Here is a 22,231-nt window from a genome sequence, read left to right on the forward strand (position 1 = left end):
GTTGAGCATCTGCCCCTGGTGGTCAGTGCACGTCATAGCAACTGGTTGTTCCACCATTTGGTCTACTTGCATATCCGCCTTTTATATAGGATTATCCCCATTTTACCTCCGAGGGATCAGAGCCACAGGTTCATGAAGTAATTCACCCAGTGTCCACAGGATCTGCACTCAGGTCTATACACTCTTACGACAAAGTATGGGAGGAAGGAAAAGAAAATAACTGGGAGATAAGAAAGTGGATGCAAGGAAGTCCTAGCCCATCGTCTCCTAACTCTGCCAAACACACTTCATGACTGACATCATATTAGCCAACAATGTTTAATGTACTTGTAGACATCAATTTTTTACAGGTAAGCATTTTAAAATTCACTATCATTTTTACTTTTAGACAAAATGACTTAATTCAGGGATTTGAAAATTTCTAAATATCAGTGTATCTATATTAAGGAAATGCTACATAAAGAACTGTGGTTGCAAAAGCACCGTGTAAAAAATTATTAGCTGTGTCTCTCTCTGAGTGCTTAATCACAAATTACTATGTGTTGTTTTAAGCCTTGTCTTGAGAACTATTAGGAAGCAATATCATGCCTCATTCTTCTCTGTTGAATTCTAATCCTAAATTACATATGTGGAATTTTAAAGATAGGCACATATCCATGTTGAGTTTAATAAAAACTATTTCCTCAATTTTCCATTTACTGAACCATGGGTAAACATTTTTTATGAATTCAACATTCAACCAGCATGGATGCTTTTCTAGCAGAAATCACTATTCTCTCCCACGAAAACCTTTTAAATACCTTTATTATTGTTAATTTTGAAAAGACATGTGGTTCTGTTTCTTTGAAATGTTTTCTAACTACATGTGCTAACATTTTTAAGGTTGAAAATGATTTGATGTCTAAGATTTTCTTTAATATCATGTGGGGTCACTAAGGAAATTTGAGAGAGAGGCTGCCAGTTGATAGTTGGTAAAATTGGTGATAAATAGGGGTTTGTTATTTTATTCTCTCTACTTTTATATTTATTTGAATTTTTTTATGGTAAGAAGTTTCAGTACCTGAAATAATACTGAAGACCATTTCTCCTCCTTACTCTAAATGGTAAAAAATTTATCACCGTGTTTGGGCACAAGCTTTCTCTCCAAGGAAATATTAAATATATTTTTCAGCTCTTGTTCTATTTCTTCTTCATTCAGTGTCTTAAACTCCACCAGATCCATATTGTCCTTATAATTGAATTTTCTAAAGGTGAGGGTGAAGCCCACTAAACAGTGAACCCCATTTGGGGTTTGCAAGGAACAGAATGACTTGCTTGTAAACACAGATGCTGCCGACGTCTGAAGGTATTCATTAACGGACTCAAAATCCTCAATTGTTCGAGGTTCAAGCGTAAAGGAGTAGATCTTTCTGTACTTTTTCTTTTCCAGGAGATCAGAATTAAGGAATTCTTGGTTTGGAATGTACTGCTCTCTTCTGATTTGGTCCAGATACCAGGTTCCTCCCTCTTGTGTCAAGCGGAAGATGCAAGGCACCTGAGGCTGATCCTTCCCAGAAATTAACTCCAGAGGCTGCCATATCTGGTAAGAGCGTCCAAACCCAGCATCAACTATGTAGTTCCTGCCACCCACGGTCACCTTCAGCAGGAGGTGGATCATAGCACTGCTGTATTTGTCAGCTGGAGTGTTGTAAACATACCCTCCCAGCATTGTGGTCTCAAAGCCCATTTTGGTCAGAGCCCAGTACAGAAGTTGATTGACCTGGAGACACCACCCACCCCGGTTCTTCCTCACAACTTGGTCAAAAATGGCCTCCAAGCCCAATTCCATGCGTTCCCCACAATGGATGTTAAGGTTCTCAAAGGGAATGGCCTGGATCTGGTGCTGAAGAATGTCAGTTAATGTTTCCAGGTCCAATTTGTTCCTAGAGTTCTTATAACCAATTCTTTCAAAATATGCTTCGATGTCCATGATCCCCTATGGCAAGGAAAAGAAAACAAAAACACATAGTATTACTTTTTACTTGGATTTCTTTGATTAGCCTAATTACAATTAACGTATTTTAAATGTGTAACTACAAACAGTCAGTATAACTATCTACAATCATAAGTCTTGTTTACTACTACTATTGTAATACAGTGATATCAAATGACATATGTAGAAGAAAAACTTGATTCTCATAGTAACAATCAATGGGAAGATAAAGCCATTAAACAATTCGAAAAAAGCCAAGAGAAAAGCAAATTGGTGCTTCTGAAGAAGAAAACTCAAAATGAACAATTAGAAACTGTATATAAAAATAACAAAATATTTTCCTGAACTAAAGCAAAAATTAAATCTGAAAAACAGCAAAATTCTGGAAAAGTTTGATTCATTGTTCAACACTGGGATATATTCTGGTTAAATTATTGAAATTCAAAGTTGAAGCAAACTACTTGGGTATTTGGTAGAAAGCAAACACTTTTTAAGGGAGAAACCAGCAGGCTGGCGTCAGAATACTCCACAGCAATATGTTACTATGTTAAGGGAGAGTCTGATCCCCAAATACTTTTCTCAGATAGGATTTCCTTTCATCACAAAGGCATCATGAATATGAAAGCAATCTCAAAGATGAAAGAATTTGAGGAACGCATGAAGGATGAGCTACCCTGATAAAGTGTTACCTCCTAATTGGCCAATGAAGTATGAATCAAAATGAAAATAAGGAAGAGAGAGGCCACAACAAAGGATCCATGGTCAACACTGACTCCTTTTATTATAGAGCAAAGAGTAGAAAAGTTACAAGAATTATGGATAAAGAAAATTTAAAAAAAAAAAACTTTTGAAAAAAATGTGATACATGAAACCCATTAGACCTATTGGCCTCCACCGTAGGTACAGAGCAGTAAGGAATAGAGCATGCTCAGTGTACTCAGAGAGGGCACATGGGATTGGTGAAGATTCGGGACTGAGGTTAGTGTGAGGCTGTGTGTTCCACTCAGATCCCTTCAGATGTCTTTTACCATTTCACTGTGCCCCTAGCCTGGCTTCTGTGTCCTTATGCTTAAGGACCTGAACCCTAGGTCAGCGGTTCTCAACCTGTGGGTCGAGACCCCTTTGGGGGTCGAACGACCTTTCACAGGGGTCGCCTAAGACCATCGGAAAACACATATATAATTACATATTGTTTTGTGATTAATCACTATGCTTTAATTATGTTCAATTTGTAACAATGAAATTGGGGGTCACCACAACATGAGGAACTGTATTAAAGGGTCGTGGCATTAGGAAGGTTGAGAACCACTGCCCTAGATTCTCTGTGGAGGACCCCTTGTGGGCTCCTGGAGCTGCTTTGCCTCCCACTGCAGAGGGCTGGATGGGCCAGGGAATGCATATCCTGCCAGGGCAGCTCTGAGTCCATGAATGACTGGTGGGAGGTTTTGAAAGTCCAGCCACCTTGCCTGGAGTCGGGACACATTTTGAGTTAGAACTCACATCCAGGCTGAAACTGGGTTTCTCCCAGGGGCACTTCCCTAACAAGTCACTTGCACATGGATCCTTGTCTCAGTGTCTGATTCTGGGGAACCTGACTTAAGACACATCAGTGGTCATTCTGGAGAGTCGTGCAAAAGAAAGGTCAGATGCACAGGCAACTTCAGAGGGCCTTGAATATCAGGCAAAAGAGACTTGCTTTCTTCTGTGGGTCAAATGGATCTTTGTTGCTTTATTGAACTGACTGTTGTAATTTGTCCTAGTGACATGGTACTTTAATTACAAATTACCCTTATGATGTACCCTTGGAAAATAGGTTGATCTGAAGAACTTACTGATCAGTTCCCAGTCTCTAGGATCTCTACATCTTTCATGGACAACAGTGGTTTTCAGTTTTGTGTTGTTTTTAAAGAAAGCCCTAGTCTTTCCCCAAATAAAGAACCTAAAATGGAAAAATTAAAAACAGATTGATCCAAAGCTAGTTCACCCATAAGATGGTGCTGTCATACCTCAAGGCTATAGACAGCGCAAGTTCAATTATGGATTGAAATATACCTACTGTCTAGATTTCTGGTGCAGAATAGAATTTTGACGAGTGATAGTGAGTGACTTTCTTTGTGGGTGTTTGTTTTGTTTTCTTTTTCTATCCCTTTCCTTTTCTCTGTCCCAGTGAAGGTTGGCATTTCACTGGAATGACACTATCACCTACCTCCCTTCCCATGGGCAAGTGGCCAGCTGTTTGACTTTCTTTTTTTTTTTTTTAATATATTTTATTGATTTTTTGCAGAGAGGAAGGGAGAGATAGAGAGTTAGAAACATCGATGAGAGAGAAACATCGACCAGCTGCCTCCCGCACATCTCCCACTGGGGATGTGCCCGCAACCCAGGTACATGCCCTTGACCGGAATCGAACCTGGGACCTTTCAGTCCGCAGGCCGACGCTCTATCCACTGAGCCAAACTGGTTTCGGCGCTGTTTGACTTTCTGGATGGAAAGGGAAGTTGCTAGGCTAGTCCTGCTCAGAGGCCATCGTTCAACAGGCCATGGTGCACTGAGCTTGCCTCTCAGTCCCCCACTGGGTGAATGCCTGCAGAGGTCAGGCAGGTCCCGGGAGCAGGCCCGAGAGCCAGTCCACAGAAACAGCTGCTCAGCTGAAGATGGTAAAGGCCAAGCAAAAAGTCTCTGGACAACAGAGACTTGACAACTTAAAAATTTCCTTTTGAGGGGAGGAGTGGACACCCTGTTTTTTGCTTGAGGAACTGAAATGAGGACCTGGGGAAGGAGGAGAAATACTGCCACCCCAAGGCTACAAGCCACACAGTACACTTCCGGACTGGGGTGAAATTGTCAACCCCACTCCCGGGATTCCTGGCATTACTGAATAGACTTTTTAAAATATCTGATGTGAAGTTCACATAATATAAAACTAACCCTGTTAAAGTGAACAGATGTACCATTTGGTACATTCACAATTTTGTGCAATCACCACCACTTCTATCTAGTTTCCAAATATCTCATTAGCAGGAAATGTAGCCCCATACCCACTGAGCAGTTACTCCCCATCCCCTCCAGCCCCAGGCAGCCACCACTCTACGTTCGGTCTCTGTGGATTTATCTATTCCGGATATTCCACAAAACGTAATCATATAACATGGCACATTTTGTGGCTGCCTCCTTTCATTTAGCATAACGTTTCCAAGGTTCACTTATTGTGTGACACATGTCAACACTTCATTCCCTTTTATGACTGAGTAATGTTCCATGGGATGGACTCACTATTTTCCTTTGTCTCTTCCTTTCTTGATGAGCATCTGGCTTGTTTCCACCTTTGACTGTTGTGAATAGTGCCGCTGTGAATGTGTTCAAGTACATTTTTCAGTACAGTATGTGTTTTCAATGATTTTGTGTTTATACCAAGGAATGGAATTGCTGAGTTGATTAGAAGAATTTTAAGGAATGTTTCTGAGTGGCTCTTCTTGCCTGTGCTGTTATTTTCTTTTCCTCTCCGTTTCCCTTCCCCCTCCCCTCCTCTTCCTTCCCTTTCTTCCCTTCCCTTTCCTTTTATTTCGGCTCTGAGACCCACTGTAAGGACCCTACAACCTAGTTCAGTCCCAGGCGCAAGTGGCCAGCCCAGTGATTTTCCGGATGGGAAAGAGATTGTCGGGCAAGCCTCACCCACACACCCTCCTTCAACTCTGCTTGGTGTTCTGAGAGCCTGTGAGGTGGCCCAGAGAGTCCCACGCGTGGAGATCAGCTGTACCAGGGGAGTTTCGAGTGGGTTTTTTTTTTTTATTTTGATTTTTCCCACTCCTAAGGAAAAGCAGAAACTCAGACAAACTCAGACGTGCAGTTGATATCAGCGTATTCTTTAAAGTTGGCTCTGAACTTTTAAAACCCATAAAGGGCCAAGAAATAAGTCTCTGGGCAGGATGCATTAGATAATTAACAGGAAGTTGTTACTATATTTGAGTGAGAGAAGGTGGGGTCAGCTGTTTTGTGAGAAACTAAAATAAGGGCCCTGGGACAGGGAAAGAGCAGGTTACCAAAAAAGAGCCCCGCAGGTGCTGCTGTGGGCACCTGCTGCTGTGGGCACAGACAGTTTGAATCAAGGGTCCATTATCTTCACATGTACAGTCCTTACAGCATAAGGATTCTAAGTAGGTATCACCTACCTTCTGAACCACCTCTGGACTTGGAATTCAAGCGCACTGTAGTATCTGGCCTCCTGGACTCACATTTTTGATAGGAAAAAGCCCCCATTTCAAAGCTAAAAAGAGTCACTTACCTGAGTTCAACTAGGATCCACACCAGGAACTAGACTGACTTCACTCCTCTGACTTGAGGTCAGTACAGGAAGTTTTGGGAAACAGCCCCTCCCTGGAGTCACACAGGGATCTCTGGGAAATGTAGTTGTGGGGCCTTAGGCTGTCCTGTGCCTCCTGTTCAAATGTATTCATTGGAGAGGATGGAGGCTACCTTGTCTGATGTGCTGTAAGTCACACAGGCGGTGAGGGGGATGATCTTGTATTTGACACAGTCCTTGCCTTAGGGAGCCTGAAGCCAGATGTCCTAGGTGTAATGTGGGAGGTGAGGGTTTACCTTGGTCCCGGAAAAGCATATTCATTAAACTAGAAGAGGCAGGAAAAAAAATAAAAATAAAAATTACTCTCCCAAATTTATGATACCATTTCTTCATCCATCTCCATGAAGCCACTTGGTTTTTATTCTTCTGCCAGTCATCCCCCATTCTCAGTACCACTCACCACTCCCTGCTCCCCAAGGCCCTGTGTCCCAAATTAGTCTGAATATATGGTGTGGGTGTGATGTGTCCACAGTAACGTGGTGTTGCTGCTTGTGTTTTTAATTCACGTTAATGATATTGCTGTATAACTCTTGCTGTTTCCTATGCATTTCCTCTATGCTGTGTCGTAAAGCCTGTCTACGGGACACAGTTGTTGCCTCTTGCCCTCTTTTTGGCACTAATGGTTCTAGTCCAAAGCTCTGGTGTCCTGCTGCATGGATTTGGGAGGCCTTTCTCTTGGCCTGTGCTTGGGCAGGCAGATGGAGATGCAACTTAGTGCCCCTGTGACCACCACTCAGCCCAGGATGGTGGCAGTTGAAGGATAAATACCCTCAAGTTCTACCTGCTCAGGTGGGATTACTCTGGGGCACAAACAACACTGTGTCCCAATGTCCTCCAGTGAGATTAAGTTCTTATTGTTCACTGAGGGCACCTGCCAATATGTTCCCTTCATTGACTCCCAAAGTGCCCTGACTCGGCCTTTCCCACTCCGTGCTGGTGCTTCCTTAAATCACCTCCCAAAGAAGCCACTTAAGTGCAAACCCTCATCTCAGGGTCTGGTTTTGGAGGAAGCCAACCAAGTTCATTTAACTTACCAGTACCACTGGTGAAGGGCACTTAGACGCCCTCAACTCCCAGTTCCCACAACACCAGTGTCATGAATACTTTGCTTTACATGCCCTGCAGGTGGACATGGAACTTTACCTGGATATATACCAGGAACGAGATATGCTGGGGACGGGGCATATATGAGCTTAATTTCACTGAGCATCACTGTCCTCTTGTGTAGAGAGTCCCATTTTTCTCATATCCTGATTGACACTTTCTGTTAGCAACCTTCGCATGTCTGCCCCTCTCACTTACCTAAGGTGATAGCTCCGTGTTGTTTTAATTTGCACTTCTCTGAGTACTGGTGCGTTTGCACAGCTCTTCACATTCCTACTGACCCTTCAGATTTCCTGTTTGTGAAGTAAATGGCAAGGTGTTGAGGACACACCCCTCTGTTGTCACCAGGATACAGCAGCAATGAAGGATAGGTGGCAGAGCAGAACTTGTAAAACATTGCTCAAAAGGACATAATCCCATAATACAGCTTTGGAGCTGGACTGTTTTGGCCCAAAGTATGAAACAGAGATTGTTCAGTCGAGTACAGCTATTGTCCTCCTGATCCTGGAAACTTTGACCCATGAGAATCTCCAGCAAGAACTCTCCCAGCAATCTGAGATCACAAGGCTTGAGGCCAAGGGAGAGTCAGACCCAAGGTATGGATCCTGGTGTCTGAGGGCAGTAACATCTGGGGTGATAGGACAGGGATTTCTGTGGGCTCTAGAATGTTCTCCTGCCTCCAGCAGAGTGGCCATCCAAACGTTCTAGCAAAATCTCACGATTTCTTATGTTTTCTTCATGGAAGGAGAGCAAAACAGGGAAATACATGAACTTTCACCTAGCACTCTCCTCACTGTAGGAGGGACAGAGATACAGAGGTGGGTGGCAGTAGTAATGAGGAAAACACGAAGGAAGGCTCCATCTTCACCCTGACACAGGCAATCTGAAAGAATGCTGATTGTGTTTTTTAATAAATAAGCACTAGAATTCATGTGTGTAGTGTAAACATTCCACTATGAGTTAATTTTACTCACATACTTTCTTTTTCCTTGCTGAAGAACATACTTTTATTTTTGTAAAGGCAGGAGGAAGGAATCTTTCTTTTCTCTGACCTCATGTGAAAAAGGCATTCATGGTGGACACTGGTTCCAAGTAGAGATTTTATTACCGAGTAATTTTTTTGTCATGTTTTCTGTTTTCCCCATATGTATACGTATGCCTTTGTATTACTGACATTTGGTTAAAATTGTTATTATTATTTTTAATAGTGTGCAGTAAGCCAGAATCTAGGAATAATTTTCAACTTGAAACTGTGTTCCCCAAGTGGAAATTAAAAATACTTACTTAGGAAATAAAAAAGTGCTGAAATGTCCATTTGTAGATGAGTTTAAGGAGCAATTTCTTGAATAAATATTTGATCTATGCCGGTGAATGCTTTGAATAATTTTGTGTTATTACCAGAATGATCTGGATTTCTTGGATTTTAACTGAAATGTTCAAAGAAATTGTTAAATAATATTTCTACTTCAGACATGATTTTGTTTAGGGGACATGACTGTAGTGATGTTGAGAGTGGGGAAGGACATAAGAATAGAGCCATAGTTGTTTAATAATTGCTCACCTTACTAACTATAGGTAAGAGGTTTTCTTACAGACCCTGGGAAACTGGAGGATGAAACAAGGCCATAAACAGATAAGATGCTTGATGGGTCCATTACTCATAAAAAATAGACTTTGAGGACAGACCAAGGACAGAACATGCTTTGATTCCATTGCTGTGCCCGGACCCTCCCCCCCTCCCCCCGCCCCCCCCCCCCTCCCGCCAGTAGTTTGCCTCAGGTACAGGCTGAGCTTGTGTAACATCATAGAAGATTAGCCACCTTGTTATCAGACTTTGAACTCCTGAAGGCCCAACCACAGACCCTACCCTCTGCTTTCTCTGTTACACCTGCAGCTCACAGCTGCATGTAACTATCTTCTCCCTCAAGCCTATATAATCAGCCAACTGGCAAGGGGGGTCAGAGCAGAATTCGCAAGGTTACTGACTGCTCTCCCCATACTATCAGCGTTATTGGAATAAACACCCATATATGATTCAACCCTGTCTCTGCTTAATTTGGCTCCAGTAGTGACAGGTGGCCTCAGACCCATTGTGTCCGGTTTCAATCTGAGAAAAGCAGCAAATTTCATGAGTCTGGGGATGGTCAGGATCAGTTTAGAATCGTGGCTTTCAGCCGTGGTTTCTGGGACCTTCTAGTCAGGGGTGCTGAAACTTGAGTAAAAAGTGAAATGAACGTGGTAAGAGGAGAGAGGATGTTAAAGGACAGAACTGAGTAGAAGGAAAGTCTGTTATACTAAAAAGGGGACATGTAGTTTGTAAAGTCTCAGAAACTTTGCTCTGGGAGTCCTGGAGGAGGAGGGGAGGGCAGCAGTGGGCAGGCTACGTGCTGATCAAGTGGGACAAGGTGAGACCTCACAGCCCTTCGGACCCCACATGAGCACAGAGGTTCTAGTCAGGCGAGAGCTGCAGACAAAGCAGACAGACCTGGGAAAGCAGAGGCCATGTCCACCCCGTCTCAGTGGGGAGAGATGCGCTGGCTGTAACGTGGGGAAGAGCAAGGAACATTGGGAAATGTATGAAAATGCTCCTTTAGAGACATTTTCCTTTTATCTACCAGCGTTGAAACAATTGACTTAGGGTTATGACTATATAGGCCTCAAACTTCCTGTGTCTCTTTAAGAGTCCTCATCTTATGGTCACTGGACACTCATGCATCTAGTACCCAGCAGGATAATGAGATGTGCACTTCGATCGTTTATGACAACCGCAGTCAATATGGCTGACACATCCGGAGTGTTTTCAGTGCCAGGCATTTTTAAAAGCACTTTACCTTATTTATCTCATGGCATGCTCAGTAACAATCCTGTGATGGAAGTATTCTCCTTCTTCCCACTCTACAGGCAAAGTGGAGCCCAGACTGGTTAATAACTTGCTCACGGCTACCTAATTGGGAAGTGGGAGAGTGGGGACTTCCTCACACAGTGTGCCTCCCGGCCCATGTTCGGAACCACTCTAAGTGACTAACTCTAGAGCTGGCAGATATCAGAGTTTCCTGCAATTACCAGGCTCCTTGGTTGGCTGCAATCATTGAACAAGAATGGGACCAAATCTTTGCTCTCCGCGAAGTTCTTGTGATGGTTGAGAACAGTGTGATTTGGCAAGTCCAAGGTCCTTGGTTATGATCTGGGCCCAGTTCATGGACCTCTGGGTCCATAACCTTTCCTTTGACCTGCTGTTTTAAAGCAATATATATGGAAATAACACTCTCTGCTTAATAATGAGATCTTGGATGGGTTTTTGAGTAAAATGACTGTGCTTCTCTGCCTGGGGCAGTCCCGGTTTATACCTGTTATCCTGGCATAGTAATGTGTGGTTTCCCCTTTCATTCTCAGAAGTGTCCTGCTTTGCCCAATAAATTGATCAGTTTACTTAGATACAGTAAAGACTTCCCCAAATTCTCATTCTTCTTCCCCAAATTCTCATTTTTCCCATGTCATAATAATAATAGTTCTTTATATTTATAGATCCAATTTATACTGATAAAATATAATTTTAATTATATATTTATTTATCATATTAGTTAAGGTAAATGAAGCCAGCTACTGTAGCAAAGAAAGAAACACTGAAAAATTCAGGAAGAGGTTATTTTTCACCCATATGACCTCCCATGTTGTACCCGACAGTTGTTCAGGGATCCCAGATCTTTTCATCTGTGGCCCCACTTTCTCTATGTCCTCAGTGTCTCTTCCATCAGCCAGTGGGGAAAGAGAGCAGTGAGCTCACTGGTGGGAAGCCTTCATGGTTTAGGCTGAAAGTTGTGCCTATCATTTGTTATCACATTCCTTTGGTTGGATCTCAGTCACATGGTTCTACCAAACTGCTGTGAGGGTTGAAAATGTGATCTAGCCCTGTACCCACAAGGAAGAGAAAGGATATAGGTAAATACTAACAGTCTCTGAAGGCTGATATAAGTAATCCAGTGCACTTTACTTGTAAAAAAAAAAAAAAAAGTAAAAAGCAAAGCGTTACATAGAAAGCTAGCGCCTCCTCTGAACAACTGACTACTGTGAGTTTGGTGTGTAAGCACACAGAAATATATTATAGTTTTATGTTCCTGTTTGGACCCGTAGGCTTATATTCTACAAAGTACAGTCTTCACTGACTAATAAGTACTGTTTCTAATTCTTTACTTGAATATTCTCGTCAGTTCATTTTCATCAAGCTGTCATCCCCACTTACCCACTGAGCATGCTCTTGTTAAGGTCACCAGTGATGTCCTCATTACCAAATTAGAAGTTTATATTTGTGATAATTCTTCATTTCTCAGCAGCATTAACTATCTTGGATCTTTTCCTTTTTCATTGTAAAAAAATTAAGCCAATTGGGGTGACATTGGTCAATAAAATTATATAGGTTTCAGGAGTACGATTCTATAATGCATCGTCTGTCTATCACAGTGTGTGTTCACCGGCTCAAGTCAAGTCTCTTTTTATCCCCATAGATCCCCCTTCATCCTCTTCTACCTCACTCACCTCCTTCCCCTCTAGAAATCACCATGCTGTTGTCTTTGTCTATAAGTTTTGTTGCTGTTGTTAACCCCTTCACCTTTTTCACTCAGCACTAACCCCCCTCCCTTTCATAAGGTTTTGATTTACATTTTCCTAATAGCTAGTGAATTTGAGCATTTTTTTATACATCTGTTGGCCATGTTTATGTCTTCTTGGGAGAAGTGTTTATTCAGGTCCCCTGCTCATTTTCTAAAATTTAACTTTATTGTTGAAAGTATTTCTAATTAGATTTTCTGGTTCTTGAGTTGTATAAGGTCTCTATATAGTTTGGATATAAGCCCCTTAGCAGAGGTTTTGTTGGAAAATATCTTCTCCCACTAGGCTGGTTGACTTTTTGTTTTGTTGATGGTTTCTTTCACTGTGCAGAAGCCTTGGAGTTTGGTGTAGTCCCATTCATTTATTTTTACTTCCTTTGCCTTTGGGGACTGATCCACTTTATTACTCATTGCTCTAAATGGTAAAAAAAGATGCACTATGTTTGGGCACAAACTTTTTCTCCAAGGAAATATTAAATATCTTTTTCAGCTCTTCCTCTACTTCTTCCACATTCAGTGTCTTAAACTCCACCAGATCCATATTATCCTTGTAACAGAATCTTCGATGCATGAGAGTAAACCCCACTAAGCAGTAAACTCCATCTGGGGTGTGCACGGCACAATAAGAGTCTTTTACACACCCAGATGCTGGAGAGGTCTGAAAGTATGAATTCTGAGACTCAAAATCTTCAATTGTTCGAGGTTCAAGCGTAAATGAGTAGATCTTTCTGTACTTGTTCTTTTCCAGGAGTTCAGAATTAAGGAATTCCTGGTTTGGAACGTACTGCTCTCTTCTGATTTGGTCCAGGTACCACGTTCCTCCGTCTTCTGTCAAGCGGAAGATGCACGGCATCTGAGGCTGATCCTTCCCAGAAATTAACTCCAGAGGCTGCCTCATCTGGTAAGAGCTTCCATACCCAGCATCAACTATGTAGTTCCTGCCACTCACCTTCACCATCAGCAGGAGATGTATGATAGCCCTGGTGTATCTTTCAGTTGTAACATTGCAAACATAGCTTCCAAGCATTGTGGTCTCAAAACCGATTGTGGTCAGAGCCCAGTACAGAAGTTGATTGATCTGGAGACACCACCCACCCCGGTTCTTCCTCACAAGTTGGTCAAAAACATCCTCCAAGCCCAATTCCATGGGTTCCCCACAGTGGATGTTAAGGTTCTCAAAGGGAATGGCCTGGATCTGGTGCTGAAGAATGTCAGTTAATGTTTCCAGGTCCACTTTGTTCCTAAAGTTCTTATAACCAATTCTTTCAAAATATGCTTCGATGTCCATGATCCCCTATGGCAAGGAAAAGAAAACAAAAACACTTACTGTTACATTTGCAGTTGGATTTCCTTAAGTAGGTTAATGATAGTAATGTATTTTAAGTATATACAGACAAATACTAATGTTAATGTGGTAATTATAATTCTTTTAAAGATTTTTAAAATGTATTTTTAAATAAGAAATGTTTTCATTATTGTGTTATTTTTGACATATAAGATATGTAAGTTTAAGGTGTATAATGTGATGATTAGATACATTTATATTGCAAAGTGATTACCATAATGAGATTAGCTAACACCATTTTGTAACCTTTTTTTGTGTTGGTGATTACATTTAAGATTTACTCTCTTACTAACTTTCTTTTTATTTCTTTTTGTATATAATATAGTATTGTTAATTATAGTTAAGATGCTGTTTATTAGATTCTCTAGACCTTATTTATCTTCTAGCTTGCAGTTTGCACCCTTTGATAAACATCACCCCACTTTTCCCAACCCCCACCCCTGTAGTTCATGGCAACCACCATTCTACTCTGTGTTTCCATGAGGTTGGCTTTCTTCAGATTCCGCATATAAATGAAAACATAAAGTATTTGACAGTATTTGTCTAAATTATTTCACATAGCATCATAATGCCCTTAAGATCCATCCATGTCGTGGCAAAAGCTATGGTTTTCTTCTTTCATATGGCTGGATGGACACTTGGGATGTTTTCATTTCCTGACTATCCTATCTAATAATAGACAAAGATGCAAACTGACCGTACCTTCGCTATGCCCACCATTGGCTAATCAGAGCAATATGCAAATTAATCACCAACAAAGATGGCGGCTAATTTGCATATACCGGCTGAGAGCAAAGACTGAAGACACCGTAGAAGGAAGCCAAGCAATGGAGCTGAGGTAGCGGAGACGGGCGGGAGAAAAGTGGCAGAGATGAGCAGGAGAGAAGCGGCAGAGAAGGGCGGGGTAGGAGCAGCAGAGAAGGGTGGGGTAGGAGTGGCAGAGAGGGGAGTGAAGCCCTATTCTTGCAGGAATGTACCTGCAACGGGCTTCTAGTTTTCTATAATGCTGCAATGAGCATGGGGGTAGAGGTATCTCTTCAAGATTGTGTTTTCATTCCCTTTGGCAATATACCTAGAGTCAGATTGCTGGATCACATGGTAGTTCTATTTTTAATTTTTTGAGAAACCTCCATACTGTTTTCTATAGTTGCTGTACATTCTCACCAGCACTATACAAGGATTTCTTTGTCTTCACATGACCTCACCAATTACTGGTTGTTTCTTGTCTTTTATATAATAGACATTCTAACAGTTTCAAGTGATATCTTATTGTGGTTTTGATTTGCATTTTCCTGAAGTTTGTGATGTTAGGCATCTTTTCATGAACCTGGTGGCCACTTGTAATACTTTCATAGAAAAATGCCCATTCAAGTTATTCATCTATTTTTTAATTGAATTATTCAGGGTTGTGGTTTTGTTCTATTGAATTGTATTAGTTTATTTTTTTATTTTTTTATTTATTGATTAAAGTATTACATATGTGTCCCTATGCCCCCATTGCCCACCCACCCCTCACTCATGCCCTCACTCCCCTGTGTCTGTGTCCATTGGTTAGCTTATATGCATGCATACAAGTCCTTTGGTTGATCTCTTCCCTTTACCCCCACCCTCCCCTATCTTCCCTCTGAGGTTTCACAGTCTGATCGATGCTTCTCTGTCTCTGGGTCTGTTTTTGTTCATCAGTTTATGTTGTTCATTATATTTCACAAATGAGTGAGATCATGTGATATTTATCTTTCTCTGACTGGCTTATTTCACTTAGCATAATGCTCTCCAGTTCCATCCACACTGTTACAAATGGTTAGAATTCCTTCTTTTTTACCACAGTGTAGTATTCCACAGTGTAGTATTCCATTGTGTATATTCCACAATGTAGTATTCTACAGGTTTTTAATCCACTCATCTGCTGATGGGCACTTAGGCTGTTTCCAGATCTTTGCTATGGTAAATTGTGCTACTATGAACATAGGGGTGCGTATATCCTTTCTGATTGGTGTTTCTAGTTTCTTGGGATATATTCCTAGAAGTGGGATCACTGGTTCAAATGGGAGTTCCATTTTTAGTTTTTTGAGGAAACTCCGCATCAGTCTGCATATGTATGAGTTTCTTGTATGTGTTTGATATACACCCCTTATCAGATAGATGGTTTACAAATATTTTCTCCCATTCTACAGGTTGCATTTTTAATGTTCTGATTATGTCCTTTGCTGACTGAAGCTTTTTGGTTTGAAATAGTCCCACTTGTTGATTTTTGCTCTTGAACTTGAGCTTTCTGTTGTCATATCTAAACAATCAGTGCCAAAACCAATGTCAAGAAGCTTTCCCCCTATGTATTTTCTAGTAGTTTTACAGTTTGGGGATACCTTTAACTCTTTAAACCTTGTGAGTTAATTTTGTGAGTGGTGTAAGATAAAGGTCAATTTCATTCTTCTGCACATAGTTGTCCAGTTTTCTATGTATTAAAGAGACTATCCTTTCTCTGTGTAACTTGATTGACTCCCTCGTCAAATATTATTTGACCATATGTGAGCGGGTTTATTTCTGGGTTCTTGATTCTGTTACTTTGTGTAATGTGTAATTTTTATATCAGTAACATGCTGTGTTTTGTTGTTTCATTTTTTAGTTATCTAAACTTAGGACCTTCCCCCCAGTTTTATCTACACTAATAAAAGAGAAACATGCAAATTGATGTCACTCCGCTACCCTTCCCATTGGCTAATCAGGGCGATATGCAAATTAACTGCCAGCCAAGATGGCGGCCGGCAGCCAGGCAGCTTGAAGCAAACATGAGGCTTGCTTGCTTCAGTGATGGAGGACTCCAGTGTTCCCTGCCTGCCGCTGCCGGCCTCTGAGCTTGCAGTTTGAAACATTGTAACAAATATAGAAGCTAAACAAAACCCCAGCAACCTGCTTTCAGCCAGCCAGGATCTCAGAGCTGGAGTTGAAACAGTGTTTCGATTATAGAACCCAAACAAACCAGATACCTGCTTTCAGCAGCCGAGGCCTAAGAGCTGGAGCCAAGCCTCAGAGCTAAAGCTGGCCCAGAATAAAAAAAAAGAGAGAAAAAGGAGCACTTAGGAGCTTTCGTCACCCGCCAGCCTGAAAACAGCCCTCAGCCCCTCACCCAGACTGGCCAGGCACCCCAGTGGGGACCCTTACCCTGAAGGGGGTGTGACCAGCTGCAAACAGCCCTCAGCCCCTCACCCAGGCTGGTCAGGCACCCCAGTGGGACCCCCACCCTGATCCAGGATACCCTTCAGGGCAAACCAGCCAGCCCACACCGTGCACCAGGCCTCTATCCTATATAGTAAAAGGGTAATATGCCTCCAAGCACCGGGATCAGTGGAGCCGCAAGGCCTCCCGGCACCGGGATCAGCGTGACAGGGGGCAGCGCCCAAACCCCCTGATCGCCCTGCGGCTCTGTGTGTGACAGGGGGCGGGGCCACAACCTCCCTATCCGCCCTGCTCTGTTCGTGACAGGGGAAGGCACCCAAACCCCCTGATCAGCCCTGATCTGTGCCTGATAGGGGGGAGCTCCCCAACCCCCTGATCGCCCTGCGGCTCTGTGTGTGACAGGGTGCGGCGCCCCAACCCCTGTCCCCCACAGGCCCTGCTCTGTGTGTGACGGGGTAGAGCCATATCCTCCCCATCGGCCCTGCCCTGTGTGTGACAGGGGGCGGTGCCCCAACTCCCCTATTGACCCTACTTTGTGAGTGACAGGGGGGAGCTCATCAACGGCCTGATCGGACCTGCTTTATGCATGACAGGGGGGAGCTCCCCAACCCCCTGATGGGCCCTGTTCTATGTGTGACAGGGGGGAGCTCCCCAACCCCCTGATTGACCCTGCTCTGTGCGTGACAGGGGGCAGTGCCCCAACCCCCTGATTGGCCCTGCTCTGTGTTTGACAGGGGGTGGCGCCGCAACCTCCCCATCGACCCTGCCTTGAGTGTGACAGGGGGCGGTGCCCCAAACCCCCAATCGGCACTACCCTGAGCGTAACTGAGGGTGGCATTGCAACCTCCCGATCCGCCCTGCTCTGTGCATGACAGGGGGCGGAGCCCCAACTCCCCAATCAGCCCTGCTCACAGCCCGACCAGGGGCTGCACCTAGGGATTGGGCCTGCCCTCTGCCACTCGGGAGCAGGCCTAAGCCAGCAGGTCGTTATCTCCCGAGGGGTCCCAGACTGTGAGAGGGCACAGGCTGGGCTGAGAGACCCCCCCGCCCCCGAGTGCACAAATTTTTGTGCACCGGGCCTCTAGTCTATAATAATAAAAGCATAATATGCTAATCAGACTGGCTGTCCTTCTGGACGACCTTCCAGATGAAGCCGGGGCTGCAAGGGAAGCCTGGGTCCCAGGTGCCAGAGGGAAGCCGGTGCTGGCAGCCGGGGAAAGGAAGGCCTACTCTTGCATGAATTTTGTGCATCGGGCCTCTAGTTGAGATGTAATTGACATACAGCAGTGTCCTTTATGTCTTTATGCTAGAGTTAAGTGATAGTACACTACCATATTACATTATTAAAATATTCTCATTTACTACATACTTTACCAGCATATTTTATATTTTCATATGTTTTCTTTTGCTACATAACATCCTTTTCTTTAGCTTTAAGAACTCCTTTCAGCATTTCTTGCAAAGGGTGTTTAGTGGTGATGAATTCCCCCAGCTCTTGCTTATTTGGGAAAGTGTCTCTTCATTTTGGAAAGACTACTTTGCTGGTAAGTATTCTTGTCTGGCAGTTTTGTTTATTTTTCCTTTCTGTATTTTGAGTATATCATCTCACTCTCTTCTTGCCCTGTGAGATTTCTGCTGAGGAAACTGCTGATAAACCTTCTGGTGGTGGGGACAGGAGGGGGGTCACTTAATGTGAGATTTTTTTTCTGTTACTGATTTTAAAATTCTTTCTTGTCTTTGATTTTAGACCATTTTATTATTGTGTCTTGGAGAAGATTATTTTAGGTTGAAATTTTGAGGTGACATCAACCTCATGAATTAGATATCTAAATCTCTTGTCAGGTTTGGGAATTTTTCACCCATTATTCCTTTAAGTTTTTTCCACTCTCCCCTACCCCCCCCCCCCCCGACTCCAATAAAGAATAGATTGTTTCTTTATTCATATCACAAAATTAACATAGGCTTTCTTCATTCTTATTCATCCTTTTTTCTTTGTGCTCTTCTGACTGTATGTTTTCAATGGTCTGTATTATAGTTCACTGATTCTTTTCTTGGTCAGGTCTGCTGTGAAGCTCTATTGAAATCTTCAGTACAGTCATTTTACTGTTTAATTCTAGAATTTCTGCTTTTTTAATATATATTTTATTGATTTTTTACAGAGAGGAAGGGAGAGGGTTAGAGTTAGAAACATTGAGGAGAGAAACATCAATCAGCTGACTCCTGCACACCTCCAACTGGGGATGTGCCCACAACCAAGGTGCATGCCCTTGACCAGAATCAAACCTGGGACCCTTCAGTCCACAGGCCAACGCTCAATCCACCGTGCCAAACTGGTTAGGCCTCTGCTTTGTTTTTGTTTGTTTGTTTGTTTTTATATATATTTTATTGATTTTTTACAGAGAGGAAGGAAGAGAGATAGAGAGTTAGAAACATTGATGAGAGAGAATCATCGATCAGCTGCCTCCTGCACATCTCCCACTGGGGATGTGCCCGCAACCCAGGTACATGCCCTTGACCGGAATCGAACCTGGGACCTTTCAGTTCGCAGGCCAATGCTCTATCCACTGAGCCAAACTGGTTAGGCCTCTGCTTTGTTTTTTAATGACTTTTATTTCTTGTTGATTTTCTCATTTTGTTCATACATTATTTTTCTATTTTTTCTAATTTAATTTTATTTTCTTTCTTTCTTGTACTTCACTGAATTTGAGAGGATTATTCTGAATTCTTAGTCAAACAGTTTATAGATTTCCATTCCTTTAGGGTTAGTTTGGGAATTTTATTAGTTTCCTTTGGAAGAGTTATATTTCCTTGATTATTCATGATGCCTATGGACTTGCATTGATGTCTGTCCATATAAAGATCTTCTAGTCTTTACAGGCTGACTTCTACAGTCAAAGCATTTCACCAGTCAGCCTGTCCAGAAATTCTGGGTGGGGAGTCTGTGTAGTTTCTGTGTAAGCACTTCCTTTGGAAGTCTTGTGCAGCTGGTGCTAGGTTAGGTCCAAAGCCAGGATGGCAGTACTCAGCCTAGTGCTAGGCTCTGCTGGGAACCTGGCTTCAGAGGTGCCCCCTGGAGTCTGGGTTCATGGACATTAATAGGAAGCCACCCAGGGCCACAGGGCTAGTTCTGCTGGGACATGCCTTGGTTAGCTCAAGCCCACTGGGAGCTGCCCTTGGTGTAGGGGAGCCATCTGGTGCTGGGATGAGCCTGAAACATGGGCTTACAGAAACAGTTGGAAGCTTGTTGTCATGGGAATCAGCTGGTGCCTGGGTGGGCTAAAAGCCCAGTGCCACTGGAAAGGCGTGGGGCCATGTAAACCAGTAGGTACTGGTGTGGATCAGGGAGCCATCTAGGATCCTGGAGCTGAGGAGTCTGACTGGAACCAATAGGCTGTCTTTGGCCTCTAAGCCGCATATGGCAGCCTGAGCTTGCTAGTACTCTGGTGGGCCAAGAACCTCATTCACAGTAGTTCTCTGAGATCCTGTAGCCAATGAAGCTGATTTGAACAATACAGCTGTCTAGAGCTATTGGAGTTGGCAGGAACTAGAGTGAAACTTGGGCCTCGATTTCTGAGAGACTGATGGGAGGCTGATGCCTTTGGAACTGCCTTGGGGCCACAGGAAACACCTAGGGCTGCTCTAGTTGGTTGGCACCAAAGTGAGTTAGGGACTTGGGTTGTGCAGGAACCTGCTAAAAGCATGGTGCTGTGGGAGCCAATTGGGTCCATAGGTGCTGCCTACAGCTGTTGTAGCCAGGAGGTACCAGGGTTAACGAGGAACTTGGATTAATAGGGACTCATTGGGTACCTGGTACCAAGGAAACTTCTGTGGACCATGGGAGCTACCTGGGGCTCCTACAGCTGGCTGTCACTAAGATGAGCCTGGAGCCTTGGGTCATGGGATCCTATTGGGATCTTGTATCATAAGGTTACTGACACTGGCAGGTGCTGGGTTGAGGCAAGGTCCTGGGTTCATGGGAGCCTGCTGGGGGCCTGGTGTTGTAGAAGTTGCTGAGTGTTTCTGTTGACCCTCCTAATGTCATTACTTTTGGATTCTCCTATTTGTCTTTTTTGATCAGCTATTCTTCCCATTCTGCTAGTGTTTCGGCTTTCTCTATTGTTGATGACTAATATTTTTCTCCCAAAATCTATATAGTTCATTTCATTTCTTCTCATCCTAACTTGCATCTGTATCCTTCATCAACATCTACACAAGCTCTAAAAGTCAACCTCTCAGACACAGAGAGAACTACTAGAATTTAACGAGCCCATCCCAAACCCTCTCTGCCTCTACCTGCAGAAGCAGTGCTGAGTAAGTAAAGAGGGTGGGTGATGTGGCACAAGAAAAATATTGTTTAGACCTGCCTGACCGTTTTGTTCTTGGGTAGACCAACATTCCTTCTATTTGGAAATTACTTTATAACTTTTCTTTAAAAGCTATATTTAGTTTTCTGTGTATTTTTTAAAGATATGATGTTAACTTAGAATTTAGTAATTTCAAGTCCATTCCAAAGAAGCCAGTTCTGTTAGGGTCCTGGATGTAAGCAACATGTTATAACCAAATTATACCTGAGCATCCCATGACTAAATTTAAGGGGTTGTGTGCTACTAAAGTTATGATATATGGTGAAATATGGAAGCATTTGGAAATAGTTGCTAGGATATAACTGACTGAAAACATTATAAAGTTTATATATTGGCTTGTTGCTTAGCTATGTAGTGATACACCCCTTCATTTTTGACTTGCTCATAAGTATAAGAGAAGACTAAAAGGCACAGAGTAAACACACTTAGGGAGCCCACTGAGATGTCTCAGAAATGCACTTAATATCTTTCTAAGGAAGTTAGATGTAGAATAATTTTCAGTTTTAATTCAGAACACTTAGAATGTTTCTTCTTCCTGGTCCAAACTCTAGAATTAACAGAAAAAAATGAAGGAAACTACGTGGGTTTTGGCAGAATAACAAACTCTTTAGAAGGGAGAAACTATCAGGCTGGCATGAGAACATCCCACAGTAATATGTTACCAAGTTAAGAGAAAAGTCTGATCCCAAAATACTATTCTCAGCTAGTATTTCATTTAATCACAAAGGTATCGTGAATATGAAGATAATCTCAAAAACGAAAGAACCTGAGGAATGAATGAATGATGAGCTAACTACCCCAATAAAGTGTTACCTCCTAATTGGCCAATGAATTGGAAATAAAAATGAAAAAAAGGGAGAGAGGCCACAGCAAAGGACTGATGGACAACATTGGCTCCTTTTATTACAAAACTAAGAGTAGAAAAAGTTATGAGAATTGTGGGTATTGAATGAACCAGTTTTATGGAAATAGAAATAAGTTAAATTAACATGTTTACTTGAACAAAAATATATAGTAAAAGTTGACTCTTTTTTACTAATGTTGATTTCTAATGTGTTTTCTGCACATTAGTGGAATCTTTTAGAAAGTATGTCCTATCCTACAGAAACATTTTTTAAGTCCTTATGATACACTAAAAAAATTCCAATTTCTTTGAAGAGAAAAAATTTTCCTAATTTCAACACTAAGAAAGAATTATAATCAATAATTTGGTGTATTTATTTCTAGTCTTTTTCTATGCAATTTAAGAGAGTTTGGAAAATTTTAATAATGTTTTATTCTTTATTTTTTCTCAATGCTAGAAAATAT

The 22,231-nt window shown here is 42.4% G+C and overlaps 2 protein-coding genes across 3 annotated transcripts; both read right to left on the reverse strand.

Annotated features, from left to right (window-relative positions):
* Positions 1 to 372: 372 nt before the first annotated feature.
* Positions 373 to 6,299, reverse strand: LOC139004911 (arylamine N-acetyltransferase 1). Of its 2 annotated transcripts, none has more exons than XM_070407405.1 (2): positions 6,255 to 6,299; positions 373 to 1,975 (listed from the first exon to the last, which is right to left on the reverse strand). In XM_070407405.1, the coding sequence occupies exon 2, from the start codon at positions 1,967 to 1,969 to the stop codon at positions 1,097 to 1,099; it is 873 nt and encodes a 290-aa protein (XP_070263506.1). In that variant the 5' UTR covers positions 1,970 to 1,975; positions 6,255 to 6,299; the 3' UTR covers positions 373 to 1,096. The 2 variants fall into 2 exon arrangements, with proteins under 2 accessions (XP_070263506.1, XP_070263507.1); XM_070407406.1 differs by lacking the exon at positions 6,255 to 6,299 and adding an exon at positions 5,246 to 5,304.
* Positions 6,300 to 12,455: 6,156 nt separating this feature from the next.
* Positions 12,456 to 13,328, reverse strand: LOC139004912 (arylamine N-acetyltransferase 1-like). Its single transcript, XM_070407407.1, has one exon. The coding sequence runs from the start codon at positions 13,326 to 13,328 to the stop codon at positions 12,456 to 12,458; it is 873 nt and encodes a 290-aa protein (XP_070263508.1).
* Between the last annotated feature and the right edge of the window lie 8,903 nt (positions 13,329 to 22,231).

The sequence above is a fragment of the Myotis yumanensis genome, unplaced genomic scaffold, assembly GCF_028538775.1.
Source record: "Myotis yumanensis isolate MYYU_CA2020_CCGP unplaced genomic scaffold, mMyoYum1.0.hap1 SCAF_3, whole genome shotgun sequence".
In the NCBI taxonomy this organism is placed as follows: Eukaryota; Metazoa; Chordata; class Mammalia; order Chiroptera; family Vespertilionidae; genus Myotis; species Myotis yumanensis.

What these genes read in the sequence shown, in the direction of transcription:
- LOC139004911 (XM_070407405.1), bottom strand. Translation starts at nt 1,969, where the DNA reads ATGGACATCGAAGCATATTTTGAAAGAATTGGTTATAAGAACTCTAGG.
- LOC139004912 (XM_070407407.1), bottom strand. Translation starts at nt 13,328, where the DNA reads ATGGACATCGAAGCATATTTTGAAAGAATTGGTTATAAGAACTTTAGG.